Source organism: Ambystoma mexicanum, chromosome 8, assembly GCF_040938575.1.
Source record: "Ambystoma mexicanum isolate Mex_15411 chromosome 8, UKY_AmexF1_1, whole genome shotgun sequence".
Taxonomy (NCBI): domain Eukaryota; kingdom Metazoa; phylum Chordata; class Amphibia; order Caudata; family Ambystomatidae; genus Ambystoma; species Ambystoma mexicanum.
The window spans coordinates 821,684,246-821,705,311 of NC_090929.1; the positions used below are offsets into that span (position 1 = coordinate 821,684,246).

Genomic DNA, 21,066 nt, shown 5'->3' on the forward strand with positions numbered 1-21,066 from the left:
ATATCTAAGTACTTTTGGCTCTGTTGAATCATGAACTGTTAGAACGTATGATCTTCGGCAACTGGCCCCGGTGTCTGTCGACCCTGGCTCCGGCCCTTTGACTTTTGAACTCCTGTCTCTGAGTGTTTCTTGATTCTGCCTGCCTAACCAAAATATTGCCTGTGATTTTTGCCTCCAACTCCCTCTAGGTATCTCAGGTGCTAAGTGTGTTTTTGCCCCGGTAGCATTTCATGTCACGGATACGCGTTTGTTTAGTAGACCGAACTGTCAAAAAGTGATTGCAGTCGTATCCGCGGTAATGTGTTTTTGTGCCTAACACCGGTTCATTCCAACACAGGGTACTTACCTTGAGACTTACTGTACAAAGTGAATTGGTTAGTTTTAGTATATTTAACGTGTGGTTTTTATTGAACTTTAATAGAAGTGTTGTGTTTATAACGAATGGTTTAAAAATAAATGTACTTATATTTTTCTACCTGAAACCTTGAGTCAGTGTTTGCTTGAGTCACAGTAATTGTGGTCCCTTTGTGTAATCTCTGCTACTGTTCATATACTCTTCAGATAAGCCTGGCCGCTCTGCCACTGCTACCACTCTGACATAGTAGTACAGGCTTGTACCAAAGGTAAAACTTGTATCACCACCTGTAGTCTTAATTGTGTGTAGTGGTCCCTAAGGGCACTGCACGGGATTCTGCCTTACAAATATGGAATTGTGTTTTTCCCCTTTGTTCTACTTAGGCCTATTGTGGATCAGTCACCTCGGTCGTGAGCACTGGTGTGTGTGTGTGTGTCGTGCTTGTATAATGTTTTTACAAGTGTACTTAAATAAAGGACTTACATGAGACTTGTGACTACTTCCTGAAACTGCATAGGCTACAGCTTTGTTTCTGGAATTCAGTTTGTTTACCTACAACTGAGCAGTCTTGTTATCTTAATGTGTGTCTCGAGAATGGATTGCATAATGGTTAGGGATTGACTTTGTAGTGGTTATAATTGTCCCGTATGGCCTGTTCAGCTACTTTTCTGTTGAGGCTTATTGAAAAGAAAACCTGCAACCGCTTAGCCCAAGTTCCCCATGCTAAATCCCTAAAAACCTGAATTACACCTTTCTTTGCATTAATGTTATGTTCATAATTGTAATTACCATATTTTGGGAGGCACTGGTAAATGATGGAATTGAAATGTCCTTTTTTAGATAAATGTATCAAATGTACCCATGTTCTGCAGAGAAACACAAGTAGTCTCAAAAGCAGTTTGCCATGGTTTCATCATATTGATCAGTTAAAATTATGATTTTATTAACAGCCACATCTTGTGAATAGTAATATATATAAAGAATTTACATTGACCCATATTTTCTGCAAACTCTTAAGATATTAATTCATTATCCTTATTGATTAGTAAATATGATGTTAACTGAAAAAATAAAATTTCCAACCCTCTACTTCAGAGGGACCAGATTTATGTCAGAGATTTAATAATCCTGATAAAAAATGGCATTATCCCATGAGTATATTTTTCACAGAAACCCTCCTGCATTATGTGTGCACGTATGGAAATATTTTAAGCCAACCTAATACACACATGTATAGCCTCATTTCCTTAAACACAAGGTGGATCATCAGTCTATCACTTCATGTTTGATTCATCCCGCTTTAGATCTGCAATCTTTACCTATTACCACACTTTTCAACCTGCCACTTTCAAGTACCTCACAATAAGAAAGGTGGAAGTGGCAGCAGAAGTGGTCTGCGATGGAGAACGTGTATTTTTTCAGTCACTACTGTGGGAGTGTGGCTTTTGTGCACGGACCAAAGGAGTAAAGTTACATAAACTGCACAGCACAGAAGTGGCAAGGAGAAGTGTGGTGAACCTGTATTATTTCAGTCTCTTGTGGTGGGGTATGGCTTGTGTGCACAGACAATGGAGGAAAGCTACAAAACCCCAGTTGCCGCATGTGTGACAGCAGAAGTGGTCTACCGTGGTCTGCCGTGTGAGCCGTGCCTGGGATTGGATTTCCTGCAGTGGTGAGTTGATTAACTGTTATGTCTTATTGCTCTGCAACTTCCGCTAAAACTGACAGTTTATTCTTCATCTGCATGTTCTAGTGAACTCATATTCTGTATGAAGCAAAGCGCGGGTGCTACAACCTGCCAAGATGTTATTATTGAAAGCGCCTCAGGCTTCGCATAGTGCCGTCATTCGGGTGCAGGAGTCTTTGACTCATTCTGGTGAACAATCAAAAGGAAACCTGAGTCCTCCTCCTCCCTCAGTGCTTGCACAAAATTCTTTACCGGACAAAAATATTTTAAATGCAATGACTGTTCACTCAAATCCTTGAGACTTCACAACTCCGTTCATGGTCTTCGAAAAAATGCTGCACCTGTTGATCAGAGAATATCCTTTTCGTCGGAAGCTTATATAATTCCTGACACTAATCTCTCACGGTCACCATCTCTGTTTAGGGGTGATTCGCCAAAAAAAGGCTCACCAAATGGTACTTTTCCCTTGGCTTTGCCTCCTACTTGGTCTGGGGGCTCCTCCTTTTTGGGATCTTCGATCAAAAAGGCCCCCCCTACTCCGGGCTCAGCGCTACATGCATTAAATGTTACCCTCTCTCAATTGGCAAATTGATATGAGAGCCTCTTAGATGAGTTCTGTGAGCAGCGCACAACATTCACCTCTAAGGCCTCTAAACTGGCATTTTTTGGAGGGCTTCATTTATGGCTCAATTCATAACATGTCTGACCTTATCCAGGATATTTATACAGGAGTACAAACAGCCGTTCAAGAGGCATGAATAAAAACCACAAACTGAGTAGTGAAGAAAGTGGTGTTGATTAGACACATCTAGAGATATCGGTAGCACCTATTGCTTTTACTTCATTGCAGACAGCTCAGCTCCAACCTAAGTCTGCCCTACAATCTTGTAGTTCAGTTGCTCCTCCTTCAGACAGTGGCAAAAGTACGACCACAACAGCCGGGTGTTACTTCACGAACAAAAAAACTAAGACCATTAAGAATCCACCAACACAAAGGTCAAAGTGCTCACATACATTTTTGAGGAATTTAAAGACCCAATGTGCCATGATGCTCACTCCTGAAGCTGTGATACCTGAGACTGTAGTTGATGGTGTAGCTCCTCTACCCTCAGACATACTTCTGGGAAAAGAAAGAGACCGACATCTTTACCACCAAGAAAGGCCACGTGTAAAACAAAATACACTACAAACAAAAAGGGGGTCTGTTGAAGCCTTCTAGAAACCAACCTTAGAAACTCCTGAAGATCAAAATCTAAGTGACCTTTCAACATACTCGGGAGACGGATATGGTTGACCAGCCGTCAGATAACATTTCCGTTCATTCAGTGCAAGAGATATTGGATGTTGCTGTCAGTATGGATGCTTCTGGCCCATCTACATCCATTAGACTTTCAGGACCATTATTAGCATTATGCCATCATACTGAGGCATCATAACTGTTCCTGCAGCTCCAAAGTCTTTTGCCTTGAAACTCTTGGCTCTGATATTCCTTCCGCGTGGCAAGACCCAAAAGCCACCTCAGGATTTATCAGGGAAGAAGGTTGTAGCAATAGATGGAGGTGGGTCGGCCCTTATGCCGCGACGAAAGAAGACAGAAAATATCCTTAACAAAGTCAACTAGTTCTCAGTTCACCTTTATTATTTTTGGACTCCCCCACAGGGAACCAGTTAGCAGTTCAGACCATAGTGCGTGCGAGATCTAAGATCCCTCTAAAAAAAATCCTCTATGGAGAAAAAAAGAGGATAACTTCAGTGATCTAGAATTTTCAGAAAACCACATTTTGTTAATTGATTACATCCTCGAAGAGGGTGATGTTTTCATCCTAAATTGCCAACACGCTTTAGAGCTATTTTTGCTGTCCCTAACCATTGATTAATTACAACAAAAGATATAGCGCAGGTCGAATTCCCATTAGAGAATAGATTAAGCTTAGTAAAACTTTGTTTACTCTTGTATGGCAAGGAATGTGGTGTTAGCGGAATCTGAGACATTTCTATTGTTGGGTTTTGATGTGCTGCGTTCTGTATATGTGGTAAAGCGTTGCACAAATCTTGTAGACATTAAATCAACATGCCTTCCAAAAAAATGAGTTGGCTCAAAGTTCAGTATTAATCCTTCCCTTGGGAGTGACCTGTGAGGGGTCTGAAATGGACAACATATTGAAGGTTTTCAAAAGATGGCATTTTATTAAATTATAATGTTGGCTAAACGTCTCACTATCCCTACCCTGAGAAGGATTTCCCTGCCTAAAACTAAAGGAAACCCTCTAACAAAGGTTATCTGTTCCTCACACGTATACATACAATAAATCAATGAGGTAATGCATGGCAGTTCAAAGGCAACACAAACATATTATAACAACTGAATTTGTAATATGACAACAGTCTCTCCTTATAATCTGGGTGAATTCCCCTTCTCCAGATTCAAGCAGGATTCTCCTGCACACTTCTAAAAATAAGTAAAGAAATCCTGGTTTGTAACAAAGTTCCAAGACCGTTTCTTGTTACTCCACTTTGACAAAAGAATGTTACAACATTTGAGTGATTCAACAAAGAAAATAGAAGGTTCTTTCTTTCTCTTCCTTGAGCAAGATTCAGAATGATCATCTTCACATAAAGAAAATGTTCTTAGTTTGTCAATAGAAACAATAATTGCCTTTGTCAGGATGATTTGCCACAACTGAGTATTTCTAAAGAAATGTAACTCCTCTACAGCAGTTGTATACAGTTTTTCCTTCAGCACCACAAACAACATAAATTGTCTTTGGCAGGATGATTTGCCACTTTATAGCACTTCATCAACTTCTACCTGGTTTACTCCCATGCCAGGCCTACTATTGCAAAGGTTTGCTTTCCGGGTATACTCCCCTGCCCGAACAGCGTTTCACAAGCAGTAAGTTCTTCTGTGGTTAAGATCAATTCATATTAGCTTTACAACCGCCTCACAAGGTTAATTATTTAGCAACATCAAACTTTTAGCAAATCTTCAGGGAACACAGGATTCACATTGGTGCTCTATAACACGCTGCAGCAAATTATGCTCCTCTCCTTTTGAATAACCTTTTCCAGAAGGGCAGCCTTCTTGCCACTCTCGTTTTGTAACCAAATACTGAAAAAGGATAGGGTATTATTCTGCTTCTTCCTTGGCGTTGGCAATGTGGGTTTATACCAACTTTCTATGCTTCTCAAAATATGGGCAACAAGCTTCATAACCTATGGACCTTTCGTTAGTCCTCTTCTGCCTTTGGCACTATCTGTTGGATTTGAATGGCCTCGTTTTCGGTTTCTCTTGGCTTGGGCAATGGTTGCATGTATTTTTTGTTTGTTTTTGTTTTTAATAATCTTACCCCATTGGGTTGCTGGGTTCTCCACAAACTAACATGCTTAAAGTTGCAGTCATTTGGTTTTGACGAATATGGCTTTCGCTGCTTTCTTATAGTTTCGTATTAAAAATGACTCTTAGTATCACTTCCACTTATACGTGAGTGTTTGCTACTTGGTAAACGCCTGCCTTGAGAACGCGAGCGGTCTTGGAGCGCTCTGCGGTCACTATCAGCTGGTGAAGTCTCTGAATAAGGCGTGCGCGCCCGATCCCCGCACTGCTCTAAGGTGTTCTGCTTCTGTGGCTCCTCACGACCCATCAAACTGCTACTCCTGGTCTGCCTTTGCACACACCACTTGTAAAAGGAGCTTTCTTTGCTACAGAGGCTCTCTGGTGCTCGGCTAGCCACCAGAGATAGCTTCTTGTGGAGGAAAGCTGCCCTCGCTTTCACTTCCTGCTGTGCTGCCCGCTGCAAAACAAGGCTTCTGGAGGTACAGACTCTCTCGGGACCAGCTCCTATTTTCTGCTTAACAGTGGTCCCGGCGTCTTCTCCCTTCTCCAGTTTTTGTTTCAGCTGCATACACGGATCACACTGCGCTTCCTTCTCATTCTGCTCGACAATGGCCTGCACCTGCAGGGGCCTTTTAAGCCTCCCAGTCTTCCTCAGGTGTGGGTCATTTCTATTAACAATCTGAGCACTCCTTCAGCATTGTTCCTCTTTAGCCCTCTTCTTCGTCCCAGTACTTAGGGAATTATGGGACTTGAAGTCCCTAATGACAAAGTTCATTTTTCTGGCTTTTCATTCTTAAACTCATTTTTGTTCCCCATACTATTCTTTAAAGAAATATCACAAGGATCAGTCATCAGACTTGAACAACAAGAGGAATAAAGCTCTCTAGGGTTTAAACCAGTATTATTGACTGATTTCCTTTCACTGTACCTCTGGCAGTTAGGGAATTCTTTTGCTTTATAAGTCTCCAGGGATTTGGAAGGGTTTTTATTTCTCCCGATGCCTAGGAATTTGTGATTGTTCTTACTCACATTTAAATATTTAGTTTGTGTAATAAAAAGATTGTTATGAAAGTAAGCCATTATAGACTTGGGTATGGAGCCGATGTCTTCCTTGGAGGGAGATAAATACTGCGTCTCACCCCACAGAATCCACTCATTCCCCTGGACCCTTTCTCCTCCTAGGTCATCCTAGCGCAGAACACCACCCCCAAGGTCAGGATCAGAAAACATCTCCCTTTCTCTGGCCACTTGGGAAGAGACTTTAGTCAGGGGTTTAGTGAGTAGCCTGTAGGATTCATCACAGCGCTGTGTATTAGATTTGACCTCTGTAAAAACGTGCCCTTCGTATGATTGGGGCTCCATCCTAAACACGTTACATGGTGGTATTGCAAGTGGAAAAGCTACATGAGATCCTTTGATTAGCCTGGTTTCCTGGAAATGTAGGGGATATATGCATCTAGACTCCTTTTTTGATAGTCTTAGTGGCTATGCACTGATTTGCCTGCTGGAAACCTAGATAGTACATACCCTGATAATGGACGGTTTCTCAGTCTGCTGTCTAAAAGCTGAAAAGTGTTTGAGGGGTCGCCCTATGGAGGTCTCCAATAAGGGGGGATGATATCCACCTGATTGAACTATCATGGTTAAATGGAGTTTCTGGAGATAATTGTTCGACTTATGTTTTTAACCTTTATTTTAATCCTAAAATGGAAAAACTATCGGTGTTTCTGTAGTGCATTTCAAATCTGTTCTTACAGGTTAGGTGCGTGGACCCATCAAGCGTAATTATGCTTGGAGATCTCAATTGTGAATGCCTTGACCTGCAGTATTATTTGATAGATGAGAGAATTAAATATCAAACTTACTAAAAGAGAGGGGTGCATTATTTCGAGAAATAGTGAGGAGCTGGGGGTTGACATTGGTAAATGGGAATACCGACGGAGATATTCCTCTGCATTTTACATGGCAAAATGACTTTGGCCTGTCTACTTTAGATTATATTTCTCTGTCTCGTGACTTGTATTTTTTATGTTTGGATTTTAAAGTTATAGACTCAGAGAAGAGTGATCAAATCCTGCTTGTCCTATCATTGGAACTTGATCCATTGAAAAACCTTGAAAAACCTATGAATGTATTTGTTGAAGTTAACCCAAGAAATCATGCACTTTTGTGGAAGCCAGGTATTGCATCTAGATTCAATAATGTAGTGTTAACTTCGGATATTTCCTTAAAGAATTAATTACCAGATCCCTTCACCTATGAGTATGCGGCTCAGGATCTATTGAGGGGTCTGTTAATTGTTAGCCCTAGAGGCTCGACAATGACTAGGAATAGAACACATAAGCATACTTTTGACAAAAAGGTTTGTGAAAGAAAGTGTCTCTTGCCCAAGGAAGCCAACTCCCTGAAGCAAGCGTATGAGAACTGGCTTAAAAGTAATCAGGAAATATTGTACACTGCTGATGCAGAAACTGTTCTATTGTGCAGTCATCAAGCAAGATTCAGCCTCGTTTTGGAGGCTCATGAATGTGCCGGAATCTAAAAGATCACTCCAACCGAATGAGGCTTCGAAGTGGGAAGATCACTTTTCTAATTTATACTCGTCGTTTGGTCCCAATACAAGAATACCCAAATGTGAAGTAAAGTGGAGGGATTATATGGGGATGCATCTGGTTTCAGTGCAGTCTTGTATTATTAAAAGCAATGCGTCCAATGCTCCAGGACAGGACGGACTAGCAAAAACATTACCTTCAAATCCAATGTGCCCCCTATGGTCTGCAATTTTTTTGGGGGCTGTTTACTAATATTCTGTAGTTACATTTTCTTCCCCCATCCTGGAGGGGGGGCCTTGATTGCTTTGATCTATAAGCACGGCAAGAGAACGCTTCCCAAAAACTACCGGCCGATATCACTTTTGGACTCTACAAGCAAGATTTTTGTTAGTTTGATTTTGCAAGCTGGGTTAGGGAAAAAGGGTGCTTGGATGTTCATCAATCAGGATTTAAGGGTAGCACAGGGACAGCCTTAAACTGATTTCTGATCCGTTTATTGCCGCGCCATGCTCAGTGGCAAAAAATAAATATCTATTGTGCATTTTTAGATATCACCCAAGCATTTGATTGCGTAAATAGAGCAGTTCTCTGGTCAAACTAGATAAATTAGGCTGTCCCACAGGAATCCTCAGTATTTTAATTGCCTTACCTCTCTTGCATGCTTTCAAACGCAGCTGGTTAGCATATGAAATGTAACTACCATTGCGTTAAAAATGTCAAATACTTCTTAGGATGCCCTGCAAATCGTTCCGGTGTAGCCAAAGGTACGTTAGATGGTTGATGAACCAGTACCATAGGTGGCCGTCCCGCTGAAGCTGGTAAAGAGGTACCCTGTGCAATCAAACCATACACCTGAGATTTTAAAGCGGTCATCTCTTGCCTGGTGTGAGCTAACTCCACTCGAAAGTCCTGTAGCGCCTTTAGCACCTTAGTTGAATCCATTTGGCTTGGATGCTGTGGAATAACCCGTAGTGGCGGCTTGTGATTGTTATGACACAGAGGGGAATATCGACACCCCCTCCCGAACCACAGAAGCTGTATGGGAACTACCCCTCTCACCTTGGTTGGCACAGGTTCCTGATTTTAGACACACAGGTAACCACGAGGCAGCCAATGTGGGGGAAGAGGGATTAGGAAGAGGTTGTGGATAGTTACGGGGATTTTAGGAAAACTGGAAAGAGGGTTAGGGTAACATAATTGGATAGGATGTGGGGGAGCTTAATTGTTGTGTTGTACTCAATCTCTCCAGAACACAACCTGACCGGTTGCCAGTCATTTGGTCGAAAACAATTGGTCGACTGGACAACTGGTCGAATGAATTTGGTCGAAAACCAAATGGTCGATTTTTTATTTTTTTTATTTTTACCCCTTTTTTGGGTTTTTTTGGGGGGTCCCCCCCCAACCCCCTTTTTTTACTTTCTTTTTTTTTCTACACGAAAACCCACAAAACACATATATAAATAATAAAAAAAAAAAATCGACCATTTGGTTTTCGACCAAATGACGTCGACCAAATTGCAGTCGACCAGTTTGTAGTCGACCAAATGACTGGACAGCACCTGACCCACTTGACCCAGTACAACCTAACCTGCTATCATACATATACACTGGACACCCTACTTAGCGCATGAAACCATAGCCTGAGCACATGGATTACATAATGAGCATGGTAAACTCCAAGCAACATAAACATAACTCATGGCAAGCGTAATGGAAAGCAGGCACATATAAACATGACTTGATACCCATGGAGGATAAATGTGGATGGCAGCATGAAATGAACAAAAGATCCATCCATGAATACAAGAACTAATGATGCAAACAGCCTCTTGTGAATTGTTCTGCCCCTGAACACAGTTTGTTAGTACAAGTTGCACATTCTTACTAACACAGCCACGTGTTGTAGCCTCACACGTGGTATTCATGCACAAACATTCATATGTGCTTCTTATGTACTTAACTGAAGCCCGGGCGCCCTGCAGGGTGCTCTGGGCGAATTCTACTCCAATGTGGTCTCAAACAGTTGTGGCCGCGCAGGCGATCAGCATCCAATCCAGCGTCTTTCGCTGCGAGCAGTGTTCTAGCCACGCCTGGGCCCAAGAGTGCCTGCCGGCATACAGTGAACGTCAGGATCCTTGCCACTTCTCTCGCCGCCTCGCTTCTGCCCTTGCCACCAATTTACAATTACCAGCAACCGGCACAGACGGGAACAGGCCTTAAAAGCCCAATAAAGTGCGGCGACGATGTGTAATGCACGCTGGCCCCAAGACTCCTGGGCAATGTAGTCCTTGGGCCCAGCATGCGCCAGCGCCAGGGCTTATTAGCCCTCACCTGATGGCTACGGCTACAGTGCACATCTCTGCACCCCTCCCCCCAACATCCTGACACTACTCCTTCTGATATAACAACCATTAGTAGTAGTACCAATGTATCTTACTGTTTAATAGTTCCCGGGAAGAGACTCTTTGAGTTCGATTGTTGACCCCGGCGGTTATACACTCAATGGGCGGCACACCTTGCGTAAGGAGAGCTTTCCACAGTTCAATGCAGACAAAACCATTCCCATTGTTGTCAGGCATAGGATGCTGAGTACAGCCTATGATGTCACGTGTCACCTAGTAGCACCCTCCCACATGGCAGAGCTATTCTACACATTACAAATTAGTTTGTAAACAAATCCCATACTTCAGAAGTCACAGGAGGGAGTCTTGGTACATTATACATGTACATTACGTTCCTGGTTCTAATTCTACTGCTATGATCTCCTAGAGCTTGGTTTTCCGTAACATTTTCATGAGATGTGTTCTTTTCCTGTTAAATCACCCATTAATCATACTTGCAGTATTCTTCTTAGTTGGATACTTAGTAAGGGATCTGACAGTCTGTTGGCTATCTGCAGTAGGGGTCCTTTTACCGTAGATGCCACACTTGAGGAATGGTTACATGAAGCATAATTGGGTAGTCAAGAACCCTGGCCCCAGCACTCATCTCCATCACATTCTTCTTAGTAAAGCATGTTTTAATCGTGCCTGAAGCTAGATTCCATTATTGTTGAATATATTATTAAAATCTCTGCATCTGCTTTTGGCTAGATTAAGATATTCCGATGACATTCTCCTCAATTCCTTCAAGTCCTCAGATAGTGCTCTGATAGTGTTTCATGCTACTGATTTCTCTCATTAAGAGCTTCCAATTACAACAAGCATCACTTTCAATTGAACCAACAGCCACACCATCTGTTCTCACAGTTTTGCCCCCACCAGTATCATACTTTCCTCCTTCCATCTCGCTCTTGGAACTTTCTTTCTCCATCATGATCAGTGCTACTGGTAAACGGATTGCTGATGTAGTTGGGCTACATCTATTTAAATTAATTTGCTGTGGTAGATCACTAACTACTCCCCCCCCCCCCCAGTGGTGGTGCCTCCTTTTCTTTAGCAGGATTGATATCTTCCCCTAATTTAAATTAATCAGCCCTTCAAACCTATTGTAAACTAGGATGTTGCATAATATAACTGGGTCCTATATTTGGCAAGCTTGTGCATTTTATCTAAGGTCGTCACTCATTTGACTGGATTTTTTTTTTTTGTCACACTTATCAGAACTATCATCTCGAGTGGTTACTTCATGCAATGCCACTGGAATGCTATATTTTCTGCACTCTTCGAGCCCAATTTCTCAGGTATTCATAAGCTGCCATTTGTCTCCTATAGCTTGTTATTAGGATCTTGTATTAGGATTCGCCTTCCCCTTGTTAAGACTGGGCCTTCCCTCTTGCTTCTTGTTGTGTCCCTGTTCCCTCTGGTGTCTGTATGTGTGAGGTCATCAGTGGAATGTTGGTATGAGTGCTGGAATGTTTAGTATGCTTGAGACTGTAAGGAACTCATGGTGGCAACAGTAAAGACAGATACAAGTGATCACAGTTCCAGTGTGTTTATTAAACTCTATATGCGGGTTGGAAAAACGCCTAATCTAAACCTAAATCTAAGATGGGAGCAAGCTACAACCATTAAATAATATTAAGGTAGTCCTAGTGGCGTCTTGTCAAAATCAAAGAACCTATACTAAGAAAAACCTATGGCCAAGCCTTACGCTAAATACAAACAAAGAGTGTGCGATGGGGATCATAAGGAAAAAGTGTTCACAAATAATAAGTCAAGATGCGGTAATCAGGGTCTCTTTCCCCCCACATCTTGAGCACAGGACAAGGCGGAACTCTGGAGCCCAGCACACGCTCGATCTTTCCCAGCACGAGCCAACAGTTCCGCTCTCAGCTATCAGAGCCTTCAGTGGTTAAGTCTCTTTTCTACAAAAAGTCTCTTGCCTCCGAGGACCTGATGTATTAAAACATAATAAACAAAAGTTCCTTTCTGCTCGTATGTTGGGTGATGCCTTTTCACCCCTGGATCCCCCTCTTTCGGGCTCCGATCCACTACAAAGATCTTAGCAATATCAGGACTTTCAATAGTTAAGTTTTTGGCTTCTGAGGAACTGATGGCTCCAAAATAATAAACAAAAGTTCTTTCCTGATTGGACTGGAGATGATATTTTTTTCACCCCTGGGTCCTCCTCTTCCGGGCTCAGACCCCTCTCGAATATCAGCCTCTCTCCGTCAGGTTCACCGTGGCTTGTATTCAAAACATTTCTCTGTTACATTCTTGTGTCGGTGGGGTGATGGCTTCTCACCCATGGCTCCCTGTCTTCTGGGCTCAGACCCTTCTCAAATGCTTGCCTTCCCTGCGTCATATTCACTACGGCCTTTTTTGATGCGTGATGGCTTTTCACCTCTGGATCCCCCTTTTCCGGGCTCAGACCCCTCTCGACTGTTTGCCTTCCCTCCGTCGGGTTCACTAAGGCTTACAACACAATCTCATCTGTGAGATTCACAAGTCTTAATGTCTTTTTAAATACTTCACTGTGGACATCCATCTGCCGGTTTCACTCTTGTCAACGCACTATTCATTGGGATTTTTGGCTTCACCCCCTCTTTATCAGCATCCCTCTGTCAGGTTCACACTCACCAACTTTGCTAATCACACCATTTCTTTAACAGTTCTTATGATGCAGGATTCACTTCCCTTAGCTTTACAATCATCTGTCGGTCAAAGACTTTCGACTGTACAGAGGATTTTATTAGACCCCTGTATGACCACTTTAACCCCTTTCATGCCTTTCGCAATGCCTTCTGGTAAGGGTAGTTTCAACAACTGGGTAGGCGCACAGAGTTTCCCGAGTGAGCACGCACGTGGTGCCTGACTACTCTGTAGCTTGTTTTCCCCTTTCGTATAAACAGTTCTTTGTGCTTTCTTCACTTGGCCGTTTTCTACTTTCATTCAACACAGTTCGGTTTCTTACCGGCTCTCTCCTCGCCTCACCTGCTGTGATGAACAGCTTGGCCTTTCTTGTCTCTTGAGTCAAGGCCGGTACCACGGTGTCAAGCGTCTCTCCCTGGCTTGGTTATCAGCGGAGGAGGGCCCCATTTACTGTTGACATCTGCTGCAACACATGCTGGCTATTGTTTGCGGTCTTAAGATTCCTTCAGTGGAGGTTTCACAGGCCTGGCTCGGAAAGGGTAAGGTTGCTTCTCTCCTTGTCACCCTCTCAATTTGTGCTGTCTTTCTCCTCCCCATGAACCGCCGTGCTGAGTTAGCTCTCTCGTCGTGAGGTCTGCCATGCTCATACTGTGCTCTCTTGCTCCACCTTTTATCCCTGTGGGGAAGGGAAAGGGCGGTCAGATGTGTGTGATTGTGGTGAATTGCCTGACCCTTGTGGTGGGACATGTCAGGTAAACGGCTCTGGTGTTTGTCCGTTGTCTTTCGTGGTGTGCGAAAGTGTTTGTGTCAGAAAGGAGGGCAGGGGGTAGAGTGTATGAGTGTCCTACAGGGTAGGATAGGAAAAAGGTTTTATAGGAAGGGGCATACTGCTTCTCACCCATTGATGTCCCACCTCCACTCCCCGAGGACCCCCATCCAGTTGTTCCTTGCGCACTGGTCCACCCCCAGGAACTGGATCCAATAGCTATGGCTGTGTCTTGGCCACCTGGATGACAGATCCCCGGGGACTAGTAAGTGAGACACCTTTAGGTTTCTCACAAGACCCTGAGTGTTCCACCTGTGGCAGTTACTGTGATGTAGCCTCGTTGGTGGGAGCCAGTGGGCTCCATTCCCTCAGTTCCCTTCCTATCTCCTATTGATGTACCTGATGGAAGACTAAGAATAAAGGATCTTATCTAATCTATCTGCTACCTCAAGAGTTCCTTTCAAACTTAACACTTATACATATCGACAATAAGATTTCAGGGCTTGACAATCCTGAATCTCTACTATTCGCTCTTATTCTTATCAGGATCTTTACTGCCCACCTTTTCCACCAATGCCATAGCATTAGTAGTGCTACTCACAGTATCTAAATCAGTAATTTGGAGAATGTCTAGGTCATTGAACAAAACAGTGACTGGTAGCAGATGCCCCACCCTTTTTCCTAGTGGTATCTATGACATCAATACTATCATTATTCTTACCATCAAGGACGACATTGACACCCTTGCTCGAGCCTTGGCCGATTTCTGCAACCACTCCTTTGCCACTGAAAGTTTCCCCTCTCCGCTTGAGCACTCCCTTGTGCACCCCCTTCTAAAGATGCCCTTGGCCGATCCTTCCTGTCGACTATTGCCCTATCTCCATTGCTCCTTTCCTGGGCAAACTCTTGGAAAAGCAGGCCATCTCCCAGCTTAATCTGTATTATGAATCTGTTGGTTGCCTCCACAACCACCAGTCTGGCTTCAGAGCTGCCAGAAGCACGGAAACTACTCCCCTGAACACCTGTGAAGACCTGTTCTCCAATCTCCCTCCTGTTCTCATTCTCCTCGATCCATCCTCTGCTTTTGACATGGTCACCCATGCCATCCTGCTCAAACGCCTCAGTGACAACCTGGGTATCACTGACCAGGCCCCGGCCTGGTTGACCTCTTTTCTCTCTGACAACCCTTCCAGGTCCAACTGGGGTCTTTCCTCTCTTCCATCTCTCGCTCTCTCTCTCTACTTGTGGTGTTCCCTAGGGGTCTAACCTCTCTCCTTGGATGTTCAACCAATACCTGGCACCTCTTGCCCACCACATCGCTACTTTCTGCACCAATTTTAAGTGTTATGCAGATGACACCCAGCAGTGTTTCAGGCTTCCCTCAGCCACCTCTGCTGCTTCTCTCATACCATACTTTCTGGCTGCAATTCAGGAATGGTGTGCCACCAACCATCTCTGCTTTAATGCCAGTAAGACGGAGATCCTCCTCATTGGGACACCTCCTTTCCTCTCTTTGCCTTTCTCTCTGACCACCCACTCTGGGCCCACTTCCTGCTCCTACATGTGACGCTAAGAACCTTGGTGTCATCTTCGACTCCACCCTCTCCTTCTCTCCTTGCATTGCTGACTTCTCTAAAATGTCAAACTATCAGCTGCACCTCCTCAGAGGTTTTCTTCCTTTTTTCACTTTCCCCCAGAAGCTCACTGTCTCCAGAGCTGTGTCCTCTCTGGGCTGGACTACTGCAACAGCCTCCTTCTAATTCTGCCTGCCTCCACTCTTGGGACCTTTTCACTGTATCCAGAACAGGAGTGCAAGGCTTGTCCTTTGCGTCAAGCCCAGGGATTCTATCTCTCCAGCACTGAAATCTCTGCACTGGCCCCCGTGACCACAAGGATTCAGTTCAAGACCCTCTGCTTCGTACACAAGGCTTTCTGGGGCCTGGGACCGCTCTAGCTCCAACTTTTTCTTCCAAAACATCTTCCTTCTCGAGCTCTCCGCTCATCCACCTCCAACTCTTTGAGGGTCCAATGCTTCCCCAAGCAGAGAGTTGGGGCCAGATCTCTCTCCTTGTTTGGGGTATCCCTCTGGAACAACCTCCCTGCCTCTCTCAAACTTTAGCCGAACCACCTGTGGTTCCGGAAGCAACTCAAGCCCTTCCTTTTCACTTCTGCTTCCCCGCTGATTTATCCGACTGCTCCGCGCACTGGTCACCTGGATACCCTTTGAACTCTGGTCCAGGCTCCTGCATGTCCAGTTGCCCTTGCACTGCCTCCGGTCTCCGACAGCACTTAAGGGTCTGTTCCTGCGACCCTGCAGTCCCTTCACTCTGCACTTATGATCATCTGCTGACTGCACTTATTGATTACCTGCATTTTTCCCTTCCCCTCTGACCCAGGCACTTCTCCCCTTCCCTGCACTTGCGCGATCTGAATGACACAGGGCCTAGTAAGAACGTTCGTTTTTTCCTCCCTTTGTTTTCCCATCCTTGTCGTGTGGCGCCTAGCACCTGTCTACAGGCGCGTTATAAATGCCATATCATACCATGTAATAAATACAATTGATTTTCAATTTAATTGATTATGGCGTAAGCTTCCTCTAATGGCTTAGCAACAATTTTGTTTTGCCATATTATGCGGAGACAGGTTACAAGTAGCTTTTCGTTTAGCCACGTTACATTTTGATACAATAAAAAACATACACACATTTGAACAACACGATTTCACTATAAAGCACGCAGACATAGATAGACTATACAACTATAGAATTAAAGGATTAAAACAAGTGTCACAAAGACTGCATCAGACACTTAGTCTTTCACCACCAGTGTGGCATATATTGCATATTGCTCCAGCTGAAACACTGGTACCAATGGGCGTAATGCCTTCAAAAAACATTAATTATGCTGATTATTATTCATAATGCCAAGTTGATTAACCCCACCTCCCCCCCCGACAGCTTAACAGGCTGCCAAAGTCAAACCACCCCACACTTCCTCCTTCGACCTTGGTCTCACCAGATAGTCCTAGGAGCAGTAACCTTACAGACTTTGATCAGATAAGCAGATAGTTTGATAAAGATAGATAGATAGTTTGGGTTAAAACTACATTTTATTAGCGTTAGATGTCTTCCTTTTAAATGTAGACCCAATTAATTCCTGCATCTCCAACCAGCCTTGTGTACTCCAGCCGATAGTAGCCAAGCAAAATTTAAAATGATGAGTACTTATGGACAACTGATTGTCAAGCATGTGTGATGAAGCAAAGAAGTCTTAATTGATCTGAAAAAGCTCCATGAGGCACTGGGGGTCTAATCAGTGTGTGTGTTCTCCCAAGCCGCCTCTGCGATGAACAGCGCCAAAGAACAGGCATGCCCTTAGCGCCGGCATCACTGCAGATGCCAATGTGGCTTCCTGGTTGATGAGGCCTGTGGGACCTAGCATCTGGGTCCTCTGCAGGGCAGCACCACACAACAACAGGTGCTTAAGCGTGAGCTTTGCTGCAGCTGCCCATGTAGTAGTAGTAGTAGTAGTAGTAGTAGTAGTAGTAGTAGTGGGGAACACCTTCGGTAGACCAAAGTTCAAGGTATGGGAACATTGTTAGAGGGGGGTGTAATGCCATGTGCAGTTGGCCAAAAGAAGATTGGCTAGGGTGACCGGGTCCCAGTTAGCTACCCATGTGGTCAGGCATGTGCATGGGTGCTGAGCTAAAGGTAGAGAGAATGCGTGAGTACAGGAGACTCGTTGGGTGTCCTGCTAAACCTACTTTTTGTTGTGGGATTTAGCTGCAGTCTGCATTATGTGGGATCCTGGACGGGTGATGAGGCCTTCGGTTCACACCAAACAGCAGGCAAGCCCATAGAGTGGGCTTCGCCGCAGCTGCTTATAAGGCTTCCTGGTTCCTGGGCGGATGATGAGGCCTCCGGGTCCTAGTACCAGTATCCCCTGCCTCTCACTGTCAAACAGCAAGCCTGCCTTTAATATGATTTTCATGTAACATGACTGGTCAGCCAAGGGTCAAATATCCCCTGGACCACAATTCTGTAACAGAACATAGGGTTCACAAAACATTAGGTCTTTTAAAATTAAATGGATCTAATTATGTAATGTTATCAATGTATGTTAGTGTATATCTTTTATAGACACATATCCAAAATAAACATCACTAACCATAGGGTTCTCGATGAACTGGGAAAGGTATGACATGATGACCAGACAGATGTGCTTGATTCCTTTTTCCCCCTCAGTCCAGGACATTTTTCTTGGTGCTCCAAAGTACAAGATCCAATAATTCAGGAGCATCTCTTAAAATAGACTCTGAGAATTCTAAATACAATAGTCAAATAGGGACTGGACCCCATGCAGTCATATAACTGGAAAACAATATAAAGAACCTTTTTAAGATCAACATGTAGCCATTTTCAGCCACATGGCTAGCTACGAGGAGGTTTCAACTGGTGGAACACGGTTCTCTGAGGAGGTACACATTGTATGATTGTTTTGATGTTGAGCTTTCCTGCTGTATATCAGTCACCTGATACAAAATCTCACCAAGGATTTCTTGCCCTAATGCTTGGATCATTGCATCATGTTTCAGATGATATATCTACAGTTGGAGTATGTTACTCTCTATTTTTGAAATCTGGGGGTAAACTAGTTTTTAGAGAATAAAAAAAGTAAGTCCTGTACCTAATGGAAGTATTTTATATGCAACAAAAAATATTTTTGAACTGCAAAACAGAAATGTTTAAAATACTTTGCACCAAGTTATTCATGAACATTAAAAGATACATTTGACCTCTTCCGTAATCCTAGTAGTTTGTACCTCTGGTACTATGTTTACTACTGAGCCAAACATATCCATAACGTTATTTGGGTGAAAGCAGGGGCACACAGTCTTATGTCCATTTGCCATTTTTCATTGGGGCTATTTCTACTCCCTATTTTTTTATTTTTTGGACGATGCCAGAGGTTACGATACACAAGTCAAAAAGATTCAGGTAAGTAAACTCACTCAATCCCACTTAATCTCACTCAATCCCAATCCCAGTCACTAGGATATGCATAAGAAGGGATCCTTGACCAGGTTTCTACCGACCAAAGTCAAGAAAGGATGATTTAGGAACAGTATGTATGACCATCTAACCCTATGGACAAAGGGGCAGGGGAAGGTATGTTAACTTACCGACCCCGACACTGATGTCTCCAGACACCACTTCTGAGACTCAGGAATCCGTTGTGGGCAGTCTTCTCTGTGTGGTCTGGTGGAGGAAGGGCAAGGGGTTGTGGATGCAGAGGTCCCTTTTGGACACATGATTTAGTTTCAGCCATTTGCGATGCTTAGGAATCTGTTCCATACACCTTCCAGTTGAATACACAAATAAATTTAAAAAATCAGAAGACTTAGCTCAGGACACCTCTAGGACGCGAAGAAGATGAATTGCAATAGGAGTCACCACAACAAGTAATGCAGAAAGCTTTACTTGCCTCCAAAAAGACAAGACAGGATTTAAAACAAAGCTAAAGAGAAAGGGTGCCTCACAGAAGTCAATTGGAAGAAAGCAGCAAAACGATTTTTTTTTCCTCGCAACAAGCGTCATCTACCAGCACCCTGAAATATTTGAGCACCATGATAATATTACACCTGGAATTTTCTGCCAACATGAAGATAACTTTGGATAAAATAGTAGCTCGTATGGTTTTATTTTCTCATTATTCTGTTTCGATACTTCAGTTGAGAGCTTCAGTGCCCTTACCTTTAACAGTCATTTTATAATTTTGACAAAGGCTCCTCAGAAATAGTAAGTGGATGTTGGCCATGAGGAGGAATGCCATTGATAACAGTTTCATGATTACTTGTGATTTGTGTTGCTTTTCAGGGATTATCCATTGAAAAGGCCTTCTGCGTTTGTGCCTGCTTGGCGCAGTGTCCCCAAATCTCAAAGTAGCAGTGCCTTGGAAGCATTGGATTCATCCAGATGGGCAAACAGCCGGATTTCTAACATTGGTGAGCAGCGAGACTTTTCCCCCTATCTGTTTCATAGTTTGCTGGGTAATTGAATACTAGTGACCCATATGAAATCTATGTACTACAGAAACCGCATGCTTTTGGTACAATGAACAATTGTGTATTTTCCTTCAGTTGAATAAACAGACATTTTGCACTGGCTAAATCTTCAGTCTAATTTTGAACAATTACATTTTGATGTATTTGCTTGGTGTCCAGACCTTTACACGTTCAAAGGCAAATGCCAAAGGAGAGGGAAGTTGCTTCCAGGATGATGCACAGCTCCTCACTGTAAAGTAAAAAGTCTTGCTGACTCCTTTTCTGTATTCATGCCTGAAGTCAACAGAAACTTGCTGCTTGGGGCACTGTCTTTTGCACAAAGGCCTTTTTGTTTAACTGCGCTGTTTAAGTAGCAACAACTTTCTGAACTAAAAGAGAATACATTCCAATGGTAGTAACGACAAGAGCAAAAAGCATGGTATTAATTGAGGGGATGGATGCAGTAGTGGTGAGAAAAGATTTTGATTAGATCCCCCTTCATTACCATTGTGAAAGTTATTGAGGAAAGGCTTTAAAAAATAAGTGGTGCCCCATAAAAACCGTGAAATATGGATTATCCACCTGAAATGTACATTGCCTTTGTATTGCAGCAGTTGATTTTCCATTGCCTCTGAAAAGTGAGCTGGATGAATTGTCTGAAGAAGTTGCTAAAAAGGCACATGAGCAGGAGCTACGACGGAAAAGGGAAAAAGAACTGGAGGCTGCTATGGGGTTCAACCCTCGTCCCAGCAGATTCATGGACCTGGATGAGCTGCAAAACCAGGGTAATTGCTAGTATCTTAATTACTGGTGTAGAGCTATAAAGGAGTGTAGAGGTGCTGAGATATACAATAGTGGCTATATGTGGGAATGGTCTTATGATTATTGAAACACTGGTGGTGTTCCATTAATACGTGGTACTGACGTGTGATCTGTTGATGTAGGTTGTATTTTAGCTTGCTTCCTGCTAGAGCCATGTTTGTTAATTTGGTATAAGGAGAAGGAGAATTTCTGTCAAAGGGCCTGATCACGGGTCTGGCGGTATCGCAGCAGTAATACCGCCAGGACAAATAGCATTACCGCTACTCTGTCCAGCGCGTTTAGTGCTGGATCACGAGTAGCAGGGTAACAGTTATTGCCCATTCCCCATTGGGTCCAACCCAATGGGATTGGGGGGGGGTGCTAATAGCGCAGAAAATGCCAGTCTGCCAGCGCATTTACCTCCAGCTCTGAACTGGAGGTAAATGTGGCCATACTCTGTATTGGGCTGACCCTTAAATGGGATGGCGATAGCGTT

At 43.5% G+C, this 21,066-nt stretch overlaps 1 protein-coding gene across 7 annotated transcripts in view; it reads left to right on the forward strand.

Annotated features, from left to right (window-relative positions):
- USP54 (ubiquitin specific peptidase 54) overlaps positions 1-21,066 on the forward strand; it is a 2,840,272-nt gene that overhangs the window by 1,853,783 nt on the left and 965,423 nt on the right. For all 7 annotated transcript variants that reach the window (XM_069610693.1, XM_069610692.1, XM_069610695.1 and 4 more), the window contains 2 exons: positions 19,603-19,730; positions 20,381-20,554. In XM_069610693.1, the coding sequence (XP_069466794.1) occupies positions 19,603-19,730; positions 20,381-20,554 (302 nt within the window). The remainder of the gene's footprint in view (positions 1-19,602; positions 19,731-20,380; positions 20,555-21,066) is intronic.